We start from the raw sequence: 19,738 nt of genomic DNA, 5'->3' as shown, positions 1-19,738 counted from the left end.
AAGTCCCAAAGAACTTCTTACTTTTCAGTGGTTAGCTCTATCAGACTTCTCTAAAGTTCTACTGTAACTGGAGTAGGACCATTAGATAAGTGTCCTGTTGCTGCTGTAACAAGTTACCACCAACTTAGTGGCTTCAAACAACACAAATGTATTATTTTTAACTGCCGGAGGTCAGAGGTCCAAAACTGGACCTTACAGGGCTAATAGCAAGGACTCGGCAGGACTGCTTTCCATTGGAGGCACTGGGGAGATCTGTTCCTTGCCTTTTCCGCATTCCTCAGTACCTTTCATTGGCACATCGTCCAGGAACTCTTTTGCTTCCTAAGTCCATCTTTTAAGGACCCTGGCAATTACCCTGGGCTCACCTGTAAAATACAGCAGAATCTCCCTCAAATTAACTTGCAAAGTCTCTTTTTCCATGTGTTGGGGAAATGTACCTAAAAACAAAATCTTTTCCCATTCCAGGAAGCCTCTCCACAAAGGTAGAAGAGAAAGACAGATTTTTAAAAAATTGAATAAGCATTAGACTAGAATGCAATACATCACAGGCAATCTGCTAAAGAGGTTGCAAAGAAAGAAAGAGATCTCACTCTTTTATATAGCCAAGCAGTTACAACCCATTATATACATGTGCTCTAGGTAAATAACCAGTCCTCAAATAAGAGGACTTGATTGACAGCACATGTGTAGTTCATCTTAAATTCACTTGGTAATTGGGGTAGACTTTGTGTTTGCTAATTGCCTTTATCCAAAGGAATAACATAAGTTCTAGATCTCTATGACACGTAGATAGTTATACCCTGGAGCCAGATGCCTAAGCTAAACTCCCATGCAACTCGGGAGACAAGGGCACTCACCTCCGTTTCAGTCAGCTGCTCCCAAGTCCTTGAGGCAGACATTCCCAGGTGGGTGGTGAGGCTGGCAAAGGGCTTATTTAGCTTTACAGACACTTCACAGCAGCAGACAAAGGATTTACAATGACAAATTTTCTCAGGAATGCCCTGAGAAAAAGGACGTATATATGTATCTGTATATATGTATATAGAATTTTTTTTTCAATTTCTATTTACCTCAAACATGAAAGGCAACATATTTGCAGGTTACAGGGATTTGGATGTGGATTTCTTTGAGGGGCACTATTCTAGAAGCAGTATTAGTCAGTGGGATGTGAAATACTGACACATACATTAGGATTTCAAAAATATTACGCCTCCACCTAGTAAACCAAAAATAAGTTATTTGTTAATAATTTTTGTACTTCAGGAGCCTTAACATGTAATTCAGTTGGGACTCTTGTATAGCTAGCTATGCATTAGATATTAATTTCAAAGATAAGCCAGGATAAAAATAAGAGTTCTTTTTCCCCCCACGTCAGTCACAAGTCTTGAGGCCCCAGAAAGGAGTCCACTCCATAACAAGATGCTGCAGCAGATGTTTTATAATGCACTAAAATAAATCCTTTTTAAATCAAGTCTTCAGAAGTAATTCCTTTAGAGACTGCCATTTTAGAAATTATGGTTAGCAAAGTTACTTGTATTGTTCCACGCACAATAAGCTGATCTGTTAAATAAGAGGCATTTTCTATCACGGGCCAAATGTATATCATATGAACGTTCGCACAAGCCAAAATCCCCAGAGATTTCAGCTATTTCAAAACTTGCAAGACAGTGTTGGTTTGCAATGGTAAGGAAGAGATGGAGTGGGCATCACCATCCCAGAATCCTCAGGAATGGGGAATAAAATATGGCCTAGAGTGGACTTACTGGTATTCTACTATAGACTTATTGTGATTCTAGCAAGGGAAGAAATTATATCAGTGATGTGGAGACAGTGGTCACTGGAGATGCTGAAGGCAGGGAGAGGGAAAAAGGGAAAAATGGGGGCATTTTCAGGACTTGGAATTGTCATGAATGTCATTGCAACGACAGATACAGGCCATTATATATCTTGCCATAAACCTACAGAATGGAGTGGGAGAGAGAGTAAATGACAATATAAACTATAAGTCATGCTTAGTGGCAATGCTCCAAAATATGTTCATCAGTTGCAATGAACGTACCACACTAATGAAAGAAGTAGTTGATGTGGGAAATGTGGGGGCTGTGGGGAGTGGGGCATATGGGAACCCCTTATATTTTTTTATGTAACATTTTATATAATCTAAGTATCTTTTAAAAATAAATAAAACATGTATTCATTAAAAACATGATGCAGGGAGTAAAGCAGGATCAATTTGGAGGGAGGGAACAATTGGCAAGTGATGTTATCATGAGGGAAGGAAATAAAATAGGCTGCTAGGAACAGGAGTAATAACCGTGGGTTAAAGCTTTATGATCTTTGGTGAATTTTGCCCAATTCCAGAGATCAGGTTCCAGGGAGAAAGCTGGGACACAAAAGGGGAAAGAGGAACAAAGGCAAGAATAACAGACAAAATTCATCCTGGTTATCAAATTATCCTTACGTCCAAGGCAAGGTGAGGTTGAAAATAGAAGGGGAAGCCCTGGGAAGAGTTCAGCAGAGAACAGCACAAGACCTAGCCGGATGCTGGCTACAACAGAGCTAGATTCCCAAGAACCAAGAAATAAAGGAAATCCAAGTACATGGGAGATCCAAGAGAACATTACTGCTCAAAAGACTTGGTTCCTGCTCCCATGGGAGGGAAGGCATTTGAAAGGCTGAGGCCAGCGTTGCAGCTCCAGCATGGAAGGATGGAGTGTCCTCCAGGTTTCCCAGGTCTGGGAAGTAAAGCAACAACCAGGTCCAGGGGGAAACTGGTGAGGCGAGGGCTCTGGTTTCATGATTCTGGAAGGTCAGGCAGCCTTCTGCAGAGATGGGACTGAGATTGTGGTACAGCCCAAGGGAATGCAATACACTTTGCCAATTTCAGTATTAGGCATGAAAGAGAGTTTAAAAAAAAACAAAACACCTGGGTCCTATTCCCTGCTCCATCACTAAGTATGTAAGCTACCTTGGGAAAACCACTTAGTCTTTCAGGAAGTTGAAGATGACTAATTAAGAGACTATATGGAATATTTCTACATTAATTTCCAGGACTAGGACTCAGTTCTCTTCTCTTCATGCTTCAGTTTCTTCCTCTGTAAAGTGAGTTGAAGAATAGTACATGCCTTATACACTTGACATGATTTAACAATGCAAAACCCTTAGAAAAGGCCCTGCTGTAAAATCAGTGTTAGTTATCACTGTTATCAGTTTTCTTTCTCATTGCCACAAGTCTAATCCAGACCCTTAATAGCTCACCTATGGATGTCGTGAAGGGTCTACATACCATATCCATATTTGCCGATCTCCTGCACCAGACCCCAGCCTCAAGTGACTACTATTAATACAACAGTAGTTCTCAAAGAGCGATCAATGGACCCTCTAAAATTCCATGCAAGGGCATATAAGATTCTGTGAATGTTCTGAAAGTACCAAAAAATATGTGCATATTGCTGGTGAGAGGTCTTTAACATTCATTATACTTTTGAAGTATATTTATTTTTAATCTTGGGCAACTTAACTTGATCCATATTTTAAATCACCTCTTTCATCACTGAACTCTTCAGGTCAGAGAAAAAATGCTTCCCATATTCAATCACTTTCCCATTTCATGGTTTGTACTCTACTCAAACCTCCAACATCTTTACTGTCAGCTAAGTTCTCGGAAAACACAGACGTCATCAGACGATGCAGTCCACAAGCTTCAACCACCTCATGTACCCACTCATCTACATTTGACCAAACACTCTGCGTGTTCCTCATTCAAGGAAAGTGTGCCAAGAGAAGGTCAAATATGAAGGGCACTTTACATCCTCTTTTGCTACATTAATTTTTCTCCTTAGCATGTATCACTTTCTAATATAATAATCTTACTTTGTCATTTTTTTAATCATCTGTCTCACTTGATGAAATGTAAGCTCCATGAGGGCAAGAATTTTTGTCTGATTTGTTCATTGCTGTACCATCAAAACTTAGAATAGTACTGGGTGGGCACATAGTAGGTTCCTAATAAATATTTGTTGAGGAAATCAATGAATGAATCCTAGCTTATATAATGGCAGTATTGACTCTATTAATTATACCCATTTTCCTGAAAGTCTTTCTCCTCTGCTTCTCTCTGTTTTACCAGTTGCTCCTTTTCAGTCCTTTTAATCTCAACTTTTCCTCATCATCCCAACCTCTTAATGTTGGGATGCTCCAGGGATTATGCCTTGAGTTTTTTGTTTTGTTTTTGTTTATTTACACCCAATCCCCTGGTGATCTCATCTAGTCTTGTGCCTTTGAATCCTTTCTATATATTGAATTCTCACAACATGTATCTCCAGTCCAGCCTCTCCTCACAACTTCTTACATATATCTCCAACTCCCTACTCAATGTCCAACTTTAATATTCCCTACACTAAACCCCTTTCTCTCCTTAGAAAGGAGCCTCTTTCCTTCCATACATTTCTCCATTTCCATTAATAACAAGGAATAAAGCCGCTGAAGGTCCTGGTCACAAGGTCCAGTTTGAAAGTCCCACACTACTTTGTTATCTCCTAATGGAAATGTTGCTTATTTACTGTTAGACCAGCACAATCTGCCCCTTATTGTTCCCCATAAAAATCTTTTTCACCTGTGGTGCCCTAGCCAATACCTCTCTAGAAAGGGCTTCAGCAGTAACCCATATCCACAATCAAGCCCAGTGTTGGGTTTGCATAGACTTACCATCCTTGGGTGCTACTGACCTTCCTTGGATCATAACACGTGCACACTGGACAGCATGGAACACCTTGCTGGCAAGGCAGAATATGACTCATCAATAAGTTTGGAACAATTTAAGACTGAGATTTAGCTGCTGTCCTTCAATGAGATTCATAATTATATTTTTCCCTTGTAAGGAAACAGGGGAATAATCCCAGGGCTTTAGTAGGATATGCTGGATATAATGGCTTGGCATGGTGAACAGTGAGTCTGTCTCCACAATTGCACCAACCCTGTCTGTATGGAACAATAGGAGGAAATCCCTGATGTGTGGCTGTTACCCCCTGAGTTGTGTAATTTTACTATCAAGGCTAGATATAAAGTGTGCTCCCTGGTGGTGCTACCCATTGGCTATTTGTGTGCCAGGTGGTACTGCAAAGGTCACTGAAAAACACATGATGACTTTAGCCAATCAGACTGCTCCAGCCCTTAATGACTCCAAAGTAGCAATTTCCTCCGAAAACAAAGTAACTACCCAACTATTAAAGGTAGTTTTACAAAATAGGATGGCTTTAGATATTCTTACTACATCACAAGGTGGGACTTGAGTCCTCATTATTGTTCAATGTCATGTACATGCTACTCCTGTTATTCTGTTGCCTTTTATACTGTTGCTGTGGAATGTGGATGCTATGGGGGGGGGGGATTGTGGGGACCCAACCCCCCAAGTCCTCAGCACAGAGCTCCTTGCATGACCTACACATAAGTTAAAGGTTAACAACCCTCCCCAGAGGGCAGAGAATGTATAGATGGTATCGTAAACTGTGACCTTCCCAAAGCAATAACTGGCCTTGGTAAACATACTTCCTATGAGTGTAGTGAAACTATCACCAGACCCCATGTGTACGTATAATATGACCCTAACAGGAACTCTCTTTTCATTCCCTATGGAATGTCCTTGTTCTGAAACTCCTTATATATCACCCTTCATTTTTTCATCTCTTTTCGGAGCACTATCTTCATTCCCTGAAATGCCACTATTGGAGATTCTCCCCTGTCCTTAAGTCCCAATAAAACTTAGGCCTGAGTAAACACCAAGTGCATTCTTTGGTCTTGATGCTGCACCAACTCATGCCCTTTAGGAGCTGGGTTGTAATATCAGTATGCCAAGAGCAGTTCAAATATGAAGTGCCCTTCATATCCTCTTTCTCTGCCTTCATTTTTCTCCTTAGCATGTATCACTTGCTAATATAATACTAACTTAATAATTTTTAAACAACTGTCTCACTTAATGTAATGTAAGTTCCATGAGGGCAAGAATTTTTGTCTGATTTGTTCGTTGCTGTGTCAAAAGAACCTACAACAGTACTGGGAACATAGTAAGCGTCTAATAAATATTTGTTGAAGAAATCAATGGATGAATTTTTGTTTATATAATGGCAGAATTGACTCTGTTATTTATACCCTCTTTCTTGAAAGTCTTTTTCCTCTGTGTCATTCCTATTTTACTAGTTGCTCCTTTTCAGCCCTTTTTATTACAACTTGTTCCTCATCACCCCAAGCTCCTAATGTTAGAGTGCCCAGGGATATTACACTTTGGGATTTTTCAAATCTACACTCAGTCCCTTGGCGATCTCATCTAGTCTCATGGCTCTAAATCCCATCTATATACTGAAGTCTCACAACATGTACCTCCAGTCCAGCCTCTCCTCACAACTCCTTACATATATCTCCAACTCCCTACTCTACACCAGTTTTAACATGCCCTAATCTAAACTCCCTTCTCCCCCTGGAGAGGAGCCTCCTTCCTTCCATACACTTCTCCATCTCCATTAATAACAAGGCTTTCTGTCTTGTTTCTCAGGTGATTTACCTGGGAATCATGCTTCGCTTTTCTCTTTCATGTCTTCAGTCCATCAACAAAGAATAGTGCCTCTACTTTCAAGCTGTTTTCAGACTCCACTTCTCACCACCTGCACGTGTTCCACCTGGTGGCCACAGCAATCTTCTACCTGGAATATAGTAGTAGCCCCCTGACCAATCTTCTTATTTCCATCCTTGGCACCCCTTCACTCTATCCCCACTATGCCACCTGGAATAATCCTGTTACAGTGCAGTTCAGACAAGGTCACACCTTTCTCCCAAACTGTGCAATGTCTCCTCATCTCTCTCCTCAAGCCATCCAATGGCCTCTGAGGCCCCATGCACCCAGCCTTGTAAGCTTTCTGGCCCCATCTCCTACTTGGCCCTCATCTGGCTTACACTGCTGTGGCCACTCCTTGCTGTCCAGACGTGCCAGGGCTAATCCCTCCTTGGCACTTGCTGATTTCTCCCCTGAGCACTCATCTCTAAGTTAACTGCCTGGGACATCATAGTCATTCAGGAAATATTTCTTGAAGGAATAGAAAATAAATTTAAAAGATTTACATTAATAAGATGAAATTCAAACTCCTCAACTACACATTCAAATTGCACTATAATAATGCCCCCATTTGATCTTTATACTCTTCTTATGTGCAAATAACACCTAAGAATTTTCTGTTTCAGCCTCAGTGCTTTGCATAAAATTTAACTTACTAAATATTTAATAACTTGTGGAATTAGATATGAATAAAAGACACAATTAGTCCCATTCATTTCAACTTTTGTAAACTGCTTTGCAATTACTGGTAGTTCTAGACTAGACCCTCCTTATAGAGCCATTTGCTCTAATTAAGTTGAGCTAAGCTCTGCTTGTTATGATAATGCTTCTTCTTTAATGGTCAGGATCTGACTTTCAGTTTCTTTATCATTTCTTAAGGTCTTTTTGGTGATATTTTATGACCCATGCCTAAGAGTTAAAAGAGACAAAATAAAAAAACCCAATCCCAAGTCTATTTTTTCCTGGTTTGTATAAATAGAACCTCAGTTCTCAGCTGGACAGATTGTCACCCAGAAAAAAAGACTATATTTTCCATCCTCTCTTGCAAATGATTGTGGACATAGAACTAGCCAACATGTACCCTTTGCTCCCTTTTTTCCCATACCCCTTTCTCTATCCTGCTACCTGGAATGCAGATGTGATGGCTGGAATTCTGGCAGCAATCTTACATCTCAAGGATACAGGGCACACTTTGAGTGAGAAAAGGTAAGCTGGAAGGAGTTTGGATTAGCAAGGGCTTTATATCAGGCCTGGGCATCTTACTTTTGGCCTTATGTGAGAAAGAATTCATCTCTTATTCAAGTCACTGTTACTTTAGGTTTCTTACACACAAATACAACCCCAAGATACGATCTAATATTGCCTAGAAATTTAGGGTAAGAGCTTTACTGTTGAATCATTTAAAAAAATAAAAACAATATAAAGTATCTGCAATGATAATCAAATGTCTTTATTTTCTATATTTAATTTCTTACAATAAGTTTGGAAAAATAGTTATGTTTCCAATGTACTTTCACTGTAAGGAAGTTGATATGATAAACAGTTTACACTGAGTGTGGAAAAAAATATTAATACTCAAAAACAAGAGTTTCATTTGGTTTTTACTTTACATATTTTAAAACAAGCATAAAAGGAAGGCCCACACATGAGAACTAGGTGCCATTCTGCTTAACTGAAATACTAGCTCAGAAGAGAGGCTTTGACAATTTGAGATCCAAATTTAATAGATTTTTAATCTCATTCAAAATAAAGTTTGCCTTAAAATTTGGAAAAACATAAAACTTGGTGAGACTCTCCTTTGAAATGTCTTTTCATCTTTGTTTTTTATATTCTCTTAGACTTTTGAGGTTTATTTAATACAGTAATTTATTTGTTTAATATTCAAATTTGGACACTCTGATTGTTTTCTCTACTTCTCTGAAAGGTTAAACAACTCCATAAATAAACACATTGATTTTGCTCTATTACTTCTCTTCCCCAAAGCCTCATATAATTGGAAATAACCTAATATTTACTTATTATTAAATATATTTTTGTTATAAATAATACACAACATATGAAATCACAGGATTTTAATGAGTTAAAGACAGATTTTAGAACTCTAAAGTAATATGTACAATGTAAACATCACAGTTATTACATTAGAGTAAAACAAACCACAACATTCACAACACAATATATTTTATTTGGTTTTGATATTGAAGTTGTTTTCTTGAATTACTTATGTAGAACTCAAAATAGAATTACTTTATTGTCCTCCTTCAAGAATTCTGAAAAAGAAAAAATTGATACTTTAAACATTAAAATATTTTATTTACACCATCTCAGCCTCATCCATTTATCCACTAGATGTTGTGATGAACATCTATTTCTCTTTGTCCCTTGACTATGACCAAGGAGCAAGTCTTGTGCTATTAGAAGATACCATCCAAAGGACTTCTTGTCAGAAAGGAACTGGAATAAATTTAAAAATTTAAAAAAGAAAGGAACTGGAATGTTAAGGGACTCACTGATTGGTCATTAATAAATATTCACTTACAATTTTTATCATGGATGCCCCACAGGATTTCCTGTTACAAGAATTTGTCCAGAAGCAGACATGGCTTAACTGATAGAGCAAATGCCTACCATATGGGAGGTCCAGGGTTCCACACCCAGGGCCCCCTGGCCTGTGTGGTGAACTGGCCCATGCGCAGTGCTGATGCGCACAAGGAGTGCTGTGCCACAAAGGGGTGTCCCCCGGGTAGGGGAGCCCCACGCGCAAGGAGTGTATCCGGCATTGAGCAGCCACGCACGAGAAAAGTGCAGCCCACCCAGGAGTGGCACCGTACACACTGGGAGCTGACACAGCAAGATGACACAACCAAAAAGAGACACAGATTCCTGGTGCTGCTGAGAATACAAGCAGACACAGATGAACACAGTGAATGGACACAACAGAGCAGAGAAGGGGGTGGGGGATGGAAGGGGAGAGAAATAAATAAAAATAAATCTTTTTAAAAAAAACATCTTCGCTATTTGTTAAAATTGATTAAAAAAAAAAAAAGAATTAGTCCAAAGCTACCCATTCAAAAAAGAAAAGAAGCAAATGGCAGATGTAAACTCATAAGTGAACTTACAACTTAGAAAACAGAGGGAGGAATCTCCCTTTATAGTTTAATGCCTATTGTTCTTAACGCTTTCTTCTGAGAGAGTTTTTTTTCTTTCAAGAAATGAAATATGATTTGTTTTCTTTTGAGCAAAGAGGTTTGCTTCTCTTAAATATCTATTCACAATGAGGAATTGGCATGTGCCTCACCACATCCCTGTATTTCTCATGGAGGTAGAGGAGGAGGCAGTAGACAAAGGCAGCCACCTTCTCCACTCTAGACGATTCTCATGAAAACCTTGGATACCCACATCAAAAAATAAGGCAAGACTGTGAGTTGTCTTCAGTCTGAGCATGGGCTAGTTTAATCTCATTGACCTAGTCAGGGCTTAGAATCAGCCTACTGCCTGATTTTGCAGATGAGCTTTACTGGAACACAGCACGCCCTTCATTTTCAGGTATGGTCTGTAGCTGCTTTTACGCAACAGTTGCAGAGTTGAGCAGCTATAACAGGCTCACATAGCTCACAAAGCATCTTACTCTACTCTAGAGCATCTTTAGGGAGAAAGTTGCCAACCTGTGATAGGGTGATGATGAAATTTCTTTGAGCACTTGCCAAGCATTTTAAATAGATGCTTATAAGCTAATATAAACATTAACATAACATAACTTGGGAAAGAAATATGCTTTATACCCATGTTTACATCAAGGCAATTTTTATAACAAGCTGATCGTTGCACAAAGGAAAAAAATCTGCTCTTGTTTTCTCTACTCAACAGTATTTTACAAAGTTTTAAAAAAAGAAAAAGAAAAAAAAAGCATTTTACAGAGAATGCATTGGAGTCATCATACCTACACTTGCTTTATAAAGCCAAATAAGCTAAGTTTGGCTTTTGCTGCAAGAAGTTTACTATGTTTCAAGGAAGACAATTAGATCCAGAGTGCGATGGTATTTTCATAGTAATGAGCCATGCTGTAATTTGGTAAGACTGCGCTTGCCTCTACTTCAATTAAATGAGATGATAACAGTCAATTGTTGGACAAACACTTAAATTAATAAAAGTAGCATGACTTGATGTTCAAAAAGAAATTCAGGTTTGCTCATTAGTGTGAGTCAGGCTTCTCTGTCTTCTCTCTCAACACGAGGACAGGAATAAATATGAGTCAACTAAGAGTATCTTCAGATATCGCCCTCTTTGCTCATTAGGAGCTTTCTCTTCTGTGTGACCAGAACATTACGTGAATGGTCTTGAGTTGTTTAGGGGTTGGGGACCACTGCTGGAACAAGTGTCCCTCTTAGATGACACCTCATTGTGAAAAGTAATTTCATCCTAAAATGTTTCTAACCAGGTGACCCTCACCTACTTTAAATAATTAGATGGTTGCCATAAGAATAAGCATGCACAGTTGTACCCACCACTGGAAAGTTGTCAGCAGCATTGCTCCAAAGAGCTTTTTCATCATTTTTCTAACTCTTCAGGAAATCCAGGAGATTGTCCCTCGCTGCTGCAGAGCAGAAAAAGAAAATCGTGCATGCTAAGGTTTTAAAGAAACAACGATATGTGACTTACACTGTTCTCTGTGCTCTGTGAAGTGCACTGGGACAAAACAATGATCTTTGAGGTTAGTTATTATGTATCTATCATTTTTGAGTCTTCACATGTTTGATATTAAACATACAGGCTGTAATCCGGTGGGCAAAGAGAGTCATCTTGCCTGATCCTCTTTCCCAAACAGAATTGCCTTTATGCACACCACGTAACCAAATAAGTTGGAACAAGAAAGACAGCCCACTTCCAATATTTACTAGAGGGGTGGAGGTTTTACAGAATCTAAAAATACCAATTACCTGTTGGTTTACTTTGGGAAAATAAAGATAGGAAGAGAGGGAGGAGCAGGCTTAAGAAGTTTTCTGCTCCTCCATCATTCTCAACCATGGCAGCACTTCAGAATCAACTAGGGAGCTCTCCATAAAAACACCAACGTCTAGGGCCCTACTCCCAGAGAATGACTTCCTTTCCATTAGTTTTGGGTAAGCTCTCCAGGGCAGTTTGATGTCAGCCATGGTTGAGAATTCCCATTTCATGTAGGATGGGGACATAGGTGAACCTCCAAGTAGGATCGATAAGTCTCTAGGTGGAGGTATTTTGAAAGCCATTATCATCTCTCATTTGAGCAAGTTCTCTTGGTCTGTACCTTCTCTTCCCATTCAGAATCGAGTTCAAGTATTTCTTTACAGCCATCTGTTTCCTAAGGCGGGTATAATTGTCAGTGAAGACTGCATCCGAGTGGCGTTTGATCAGTGCACCGTCTTCTGAGAGGTTACTGCTGAGGTTTGTAAAGAAATGAAAATGGAAGAGTTTCAGCAACTGTTGGTAAATGTACCAATATTCCAAATGTCCTGGAGTCAGATAAAAAGGAATGCCAACACCCAAAATGACTAAAAAGAGAGTACACCTAAGAAGAGGGAAGGAAGGGCTAATCCAACGTGATTTTGCATTTTCCGGGGCTGTGTTAAGACACATTCTTTACTGGCTGAGCAAACACCACACCAAAAAAAATTTGGGGGCACACCTAAAGTTGTGTTCTGCCATTTGGAGGCAAAGTTATTTAAAAATAATTGCTTCTTTAGAAGCTATGTCACCCTGAGAAGTGCCATATAATCATTTAGCTGTTAACCCATTAAAAAAGGAACCCCCAAAGCTTAATTTAAGCAGGACAGAAAATCAGGTTCTATGGCTGGCCTTAAATTTGCTTCAGTTTATACTTGTGTCCTATATATTTTTTAATGTATCTAGTTCAATTTGATTGCAGATTTTTAAATGATTGCTACTTAAGAAAACTACGTGAGTCTGAAATTGATGAGCATGATATTGCTGGAAAGCTTTATTCCCTTAACTCATGGATCTGGCAGATTTTGTTCAGGAATAGAAGTTATTTTTATTTAACTAAATCAAACATTATCAAAAGAGTTATCCATTTTGATCTAAGTAAGTAAATAGTTAACAGTGTCAATAAGAACTTATGGGTTAACTACTGATAATGCATTTCATAAAAATAATAAATTCTCCTTACCTAACTCGTTTTCCAATGAGGGATTCAAGGTATTTTTTGGCAGAAAGTTGACCCAAAAGTTTACTGTAGTCACTGGTAAAAACTCCATCAGCATGTCGGGCATTTCTAAAACAAGAGATAAAAGAAAGTCATTATTTTGCAAATAGCTTTATAAAATATTATTTGGGTTAATTAAATAAAGAAATGCATCAGCTTCTTAAGAAAACTTCTTTTCTTTCAAACTCAAGGCCAAAAGACAGTTTCCTAACAACCAACCCCAAACTTTCTAGCCACTTTTGTGAAGTTCTATTCTATATTTTAAGTCTCAAAATTTTTTTAACAAGTTAAAGATAACTTTTTTAGAAACATACCTTGATATAAATTATTTTCTATGGGAGAATCTTTAAGAAATATTGGTGTAAGAACTATGTTTCAAACTAATTTCTATTTATTTATTTATGGTGCTTTATTTCTGCCACCTTGAATGAAGATATATGTAGTTTTGTTAATTCTTTTGAAAATATATTTGAAAATAAAATCTTTTAACATAGAGAGAATCTTAGATAAAGATTCTTTTTCCGTGTAATTGAGGAACATTTTATACTTCATCTTCTGTCTAGAGTTACTCAGTCTGTGTTTGGATGTTATTCCAGGCAAATAGTTCCATCAATGGGTAGCTCTAGGTATTAGACACATTTTCATTAGAGAGAAATGAAACTCATGCCTGAGAGCCAATTTCATCATGGAATACCTGAGGCTGTAGATTTAGTACAAGGCTGGTGTAATCCGTGATGTTGGGACTATGTGCAATAGAATGTAAGTGAATGGTTTGTTCATCCTGTCTTGTTGTAACAAGTTATAACTTCTTCTACATAAAAATCATGTATAGTTGAATAAGCCTCAATAAATCGGATTGAATGAAACCTTGGTACGTGGAAGCCCATTGCATTATTCATTGAAAATGGCTTCATGGTAATATAAAACAAAGCATATACATTTCTAAAATATATTTTGTAAAATAAAACTCAAGAAAAATAAACTCACCTGAATACATCATAAAAGGGTGTGTCATTTTCAGACAATGCATTTTGCAAGATGTCAGTGTCTGCTTTTAATGAACCTTGATCAGGTTCATTTGCTCCTTCAAATGACATTCTGTTACCCAACATAAAAGAAAAACACAGTAGAAGTATAACGTAATTGTCTCAGTAGACAGTGCTTATAGTCTCACAACACTTGAAATAAGATATTTAAAATCATGGATATCACCCATTCACAACACTTGGAAACTGTAATTGAGTTTAACGGTTTCTGTAATTTATAAGAGTATAAATAGTGAAAATTTTGATAATGCCATAATATAGATGCCATATATACTGTACAAGCTGGATATATCAAATATAAGAACTCCTTAATTCAATCCGGAGTGTTAAACAAAGCACACCTCTTTAATAATATCATCACTTTGCAAAATAAAAAAAATCTCAGAGAGAGAAATTTCATCCAAAATAGGAACCTGGAGAATGTTTCTTAATGTTCAAAATGAAAACTGTGCAAAATTCATGTATTTGTTTATGTTTAGCCCCATTTGTTCCAAACATCTCTCAAGAGCTGAGTATGAACTGCTTTTCTTTGTCTAGGTCCCCAGGTTGACTTCACAGATTTACCTTGACTTTATACATTTCTCTGTATTGGTCGAGACAAAAGAATTCATCCATCTATGCAATGATACTCAAATTGAGTAAATGTTGTGGGGTCTACTGGTTTCTATTCATCTGTATTCACACAATTTTGTTAAGGGAGTCACAATGCCATGGTGGGAGGACTGAGAATAGTCCTGCTTAGCTACGGAATATGCCTCTATTTGTGGAAGAATGCACACTGTGAATAGCAACACAGTTAGAATTACTCATGTATGTGTATTTACATCATTAGGGTAAACCTCCAAGCAGGATGTCATCTCCTGGACACTTGTGTATCTTTTGGTGACATAGTAGTTGGTGGTCAATAACAAGCAATCCTCTTTAGGTGTGAAGCCTAGCAATCAATGCAAACTTCAGCATTCTTGTTCGTCTGTTGTGATATGACTATTCAGACACAACAATTCTCTTTAGTTATCAGGGCAACACAGGAGTTGGCTTTAAGCAGATTTCAGAGAATACTAAGAGCTAACAGATTTTTCACTCAATTAAGCATAAGCCTACTTTATGAAGAGAATCAGAAATGGGCAAAAAGGGGTGCTATAAACTGGAAGGAAAAACTGAGTTACTGTAGTTTTCCTTTACTTTCCACTTACTTAGCATATTTTAAAATTTCAGATAAAGCTTTAAATACAAGTCCTGTTATATGCTTTTTGATTCGAAATATGGAATACAAGATACAGGACAGTGAAACTTAGGATTTAGGGTTAAAACCAAGTTAGTTAGGATTCACTAATTTGGGAGGGAAGGATGTCTCAGTAAATCAATTTTCCCATGCATTGTAATATTGGTAAATTAATTCTGTCTATGTAGGTATCTATCAACATGATTGTATACATGTTTCATTAATCAAATACTGATTATGATTAGTTATAATAAAATATTTCTGTTCTATGAATTAATCTCAAAAAGGAACTAAAATGAGGTTTGCAACTAAACATCTATTTTTCCACCAGAAACTGAACTGAGATGCCATTGGATAAAAGCTTATTACTTATCTAAAATGTGTTTTGAATGAAGGGAAAGTCAAATTTCCCTTTCACTCCCTTTGGAAATATGACCCACCCTACCCACAAAGCTAAACACTGACACTGTACTGGCCTAAGAGTGAATTCCAGGACTTGGACTTATCACACGATCCTGATGTTGAAACGCAAACTCGCTCAACACATCAGCCAGAAGACTGAAATAAGTAATACCTAATTTTAAATGTTGAGTTCTCATTAACAACCTGTAGGAGACTCCCATTTAGACAAAGAAGGAATGTCCAACTGTCTGAATTGAAAGAGAACTAACCTCAGAGCAGAGGGTTCTCCGAAGAGTGGCCACGTCAGCGTTTGTGAGAACATCGCACTGACAAGGGTCAGCAGCACAAGCAGCTGGGGTTTACTTCTGACTTCCATCTCTGAGCTCCTAAAAGGAGAGACTCTCATCAGCTTTTCCAGCAGCAGGTGCCACCCGCGAGGAAATTCCGAATGCTTAGCAGTAATTTCTAAAGGCCCGTGCAGAGTTTGGAAAAAATTTTTATCTTGCAGAAAGAGTTAAGCTGCAATAATGATTATGATTTAAATGAAGAAGACTCTCTTTCTGATGGGTGGTTGAATAAAAATTAGGATTGTTTAGTTGGCTCAAGCATACACTGAATGCCATATTTTGGGGGGACTGGAAATGACTCTGAGAATAATCTTCTTGTAACAGTTGTCCCATCCAAATTTAGTATCTTTTTTGACAAGATAAACAGCTTCAAGAGCTAAATGTTTCTTCTAAGGTAAGTTTTTAGTATCTGATTAATAGAAAGCTGAGGTCTTTTCTATTTAATTATTCTCATACTCCATTAAACATAAATATAGATATTGGTATTAAAAGGTTATATATTTCCCTCTTTTATTTGTAGATATTACTGGGGACTTATTTCCTTAAGTTTGGGCTTAAACAACTTAACTCAATGAGTAGTGCCAATTAATACAAAAAGATTTTTACCATTGAACCACTTATTACCTCTGCAATAGGTTTTGCAATAAAATAACAAGGTGTATTAAAAACAAATCTTCCCTTTTTTTGCATGTAATCCATTTAAACATTTCATCTCTAAATAATTTCTACCCAGAAACTTAGGTGTTTAAGGTCTGACTATCTTGCTCTCTATAAAGACCTAAAATAAAGAGGAAAATAAATGCTAAGTTCCTTTAATCAGCCAACCTATGAAATAGAAAGCACAGCACTTAAAAATATTAAATAGAAAACTTCCTAAACAAATGTACCCACTAAATTTTTCAGTCAAAAATTTGCACACAGCTGAATGCATTAAAACAACCAAACAAAGAAACAAACAAAAGCAGTATGTAGTGAAAGACCAGGTAGGGTAGCAACTGCCAACCAAAAGAATTCAGGGAACCCAGTCATATGAAGGAAGTTGAGACTGTTCTATACTTACCGGGTGGCTTGAGAAACTTGTGTGTTGCGAAGGAGGAATGCTGGAAAATTATTTTCGAGAGAGGAAAATGCAGTATATCCTGAGAAAAGTTACAGAGGCAGGGGGAAGAGCTGCAGTTTTCACTTACCTCGGGGATAGTCTGTGGAAGCTTTCTGTTGCAAAGGAGCTGTCCTAGGTGCTGAAGGCTATGAGAAGGGGGTGGCTCCACCAGGTCTTTGCCTTTAGTGTTAAACAAGAACTTGGTCCTGGCTAAGCGTTGACTGTCATTGCCAGCTTCAGCTCTTCACTCTATCCTGACCAGCACTTCAGAGCCCATCATTTTATAGGGCTTATACTTAGGGCTGTGCAATCACAAAGCTGTCTGAAAGACGTCAGAAGTACTCCCACGGGATGAATAGGGCTTGAAGTTCTTATTTAATTGCCATTATGTTTAATTTATATGAATTTATAGTGAGTAACTTCAAGATCCAAGACAAAGAGGAAATTTACTTTTCTTTAAGCAAAAACAAAAACAAAAAGGCCCTGGCTTAATGTGAAGTGTTTTAATCTCTAATTTAGTAGTAATGAAATAAGAATGTGATTATAGTTTTGTAGCGAGGGTCACCAGAGTTCCTTCAGAAAATAAGGATTTACGTGCAGGAACAAATGCAGAAAGCAATAAACACTTAGGTTCATTATGTTTACAGATGTATAATTCTCCTTTATTATATAGCATTAATTCTCTTAATGCTTGCTATTTTATGCTATTTGTGTTGATCCTGATTTAATCAATCTTGGGAGCGATCTTAAATTTCAAAGCATCTAGAAATTATTTTCCATATTTCTATTTTTATCCTTAGTTTATGGTGATAGAAGTTTCAGAAAGGCTCTAAGATCTTATAATGAGTGTACTATTGTACAAAGCAGTAATAGTAGTGTTATTTCAAGTTTGCATAAAATGTCATAATTTCCAAGACACGTTCATATACTCTCTCTCAAGTGATCCAAATAAATTGTTATATATCCGTATACTTTGAGGTATTCATTTTTCTTCCCTTTTAAAAAAGTCCTCATCATTTTATAAGTCCTTTCTCTGTGTAAATTATTTTGTTTTCTCCTCCACCCCACACCCTCATAACTTTTTAACATTTCAAACTCACTAGAGAGGTGGTTTTCAAAGAATAAGTTGGGAAGAATTTAAAGAGAACTTCAGTAAATTACTTTATTTTTATCTCTGGGTTTTCAACTCAAATTAGCCTAGCATATATGTAATCAGAGTATGAGATAAAAATACAGCTATGTGAACAATTTCATGGACATATGAGTAAAATGTTATCTTTTCTCCCATTTTTGTAAATTTTCAGTGTGTGTGTTCTTCTACAATCTTGTTTGAAAGTTCCTCAAGGGTGAATGGCTCTAAAGACATCTTTATTTCTTTTACTCTAAGCTTTGAGTATCTATTTGCTTCACTCAAAATCATACTGATCCAGTGAAAGAATATCCTGCTATTCTTAATCATATTTTCTAATTCAGTTACAAAAAAAATTAAATGAATTAAATTTCAAAATGTCTGGAAATTTGTTTCCCAGTTGACAGCTCTGACTTAAACCAGAGTTCCTGTGGCTTAATTCCAGGAAATCTTTTTTTACCTGATTATTACAAACTGGAGTTTGAAATCATTCTCATGTGGAATTTTTTATCCTTAGCTCTTCATCACCCAGTTCTCAGTGAAGCAATTTTATTTCAGAACAGCAACAGCAAAGTAAGTTGATTGAGTCACAGACAAACCCACTGTTGAATGATAAGCAGAAAAATCTTACAGAAAAAAAGATGTAAAATTGATTATTATTTGGTCTAAGGAAATATTTCACATTCACAAAGAGTAACTGTAGTACGTTTTACCCATCGTAAAGAAAGTTTCTCCTGTTGTAGTCATAAAATACAAAAATAAAGAAAAATAATTCAATTTTATTACCTCTGAATAAAAGTGTTAAATCAAAGAACTGCATTTTTTCCTATGAATTTAAATTTGAAGCAAAACTGAATTTCAAATGGGATCATAGCACCATCTGTAGGCCCAAAGTCTTAATTCACTGATTTTTCAAAAATAAATGTTTCTTCTTTTTTCTTTCAAGGAAATGGAATATAAGCCAGAGGCTTCTTTCATACTACAATGGCAACATTGAGTAATTGCTATAAAGGCTATATGGCCCACAGAGCCTAAAATATTTACTATTTGGCCCTTCATTGAAAAAGTTTACTGGCCCTTGGTGTAGAGCCTCCTTTGGAGAAGATAGTTAAGAAATCATGTTTGCCTTAATATTCTTAAGTCCCATGAGATTCATTAATTTGTATTAGGAAGTATATACTATGTTACATATTTAAAGTATATTTATACTCATAAATGGACATATGAGTAATATTTAAAAGTATATATGCATACTATACATGTACCATACTTTAAATTCCTTTAATTGAAAAGATTTGGGCTTATTCTCAAGATTCCTGTGCTCTTCTTACATTGGTGCTTTGAAGAAAATAATGTTTTTAGGTCAGATTTTCCTTTGAATTTACATATCATAACATTCTAAAATCTAAAAACATCTTAGGGAAATGGACTTTGGCCCAGTGGTTAGGGCATCTGCCTACCACATGGGAGGTCCGCGGTTCAAACCCAGGGCCTCCTTGACCCGTGTGGAGCTGGCCCATGCGCAGTGCTGATGCACGCAAGAAGTGCCGTGCCACGCAGGGGTGTCCCCCGCGTAGGGGAGCCCCACACGCAAGGAGTGCACCCCGTAAGGAGAGCCGCCCAGCGTGAAAGAAAGTGCAGCCTGCCCAGGAATGGCGCCGCCCACACTTCCTGTGCCGCTAACGACAAC

At 37.5% G+C, this 19,738-nt stretch overlaps 1 protein-coding gene across 2 annotated transcripts; it reads right to left on the bottom strand.

Annotated features, from left to right (window-relative positions):
- Positions 1-8,040: 8,040 nt before the first annotated feature.
- Positions 8,041-17,262, bottom strand: VIP (vasoactive intestinal peptide). 2 transcript variants are annotated; one of them, XM_071212543.1, is made up of 7 exons: positions 17,008-17,262; positions 15,743-15,859; positions 13,791-13,901; positions 12,768-12,872; positions 11,889-12,020; positions 11,110-11,195; positions 8,041-8,874 (listed from the first exon to the last, which is right to left on the bottom strand). In XM_071212543.1, exons 2-6 carry the CDS (start codon positions 15,847-15,849, stop codon positions 11,153-11,155), a joined length of 498 nt encoding a protein of 165 aa, XP_071068644.1. In that variant the 5' UTR covers positions 15,850-15,859; positions 17,008-17,262; the 3' UTR covers positions 8,041-8,874; positions 11,110-11,152. The 2 variants fall into 2 exon arrangements, with proteins under 2 accessions (XP_071068644.1, XP_004460433.1); XM_004460376.4 differs by having other exon boundaries at positions 11,110-11,198; positions 17,008-17,261.
- Positions 17,263-19,738: the final 2,476 nt, after the last annotated feature.

Source organism: Dasypus novemcinctus, chromosome 28 (assembly GCF_030445035.2).
Source record: "Dasypus novemcinctus isolate mDasNov1 chromosome 28, mDasNov1.1.hap2, whole genome shotgun sequence".
In the NCBI taxonomy this organism is placed as follows: Eukaryota; Metazoa; Chordata; class Mammalia; order Cingulata; family Dasypodidae; genus Dasypus; species Dasypus novemcinctus.
The sequence above is the reverse complement of the archived record's forward strand: the minus strand, read 5'-3'. Positions and strand labels throughout refer to the sequence as shown.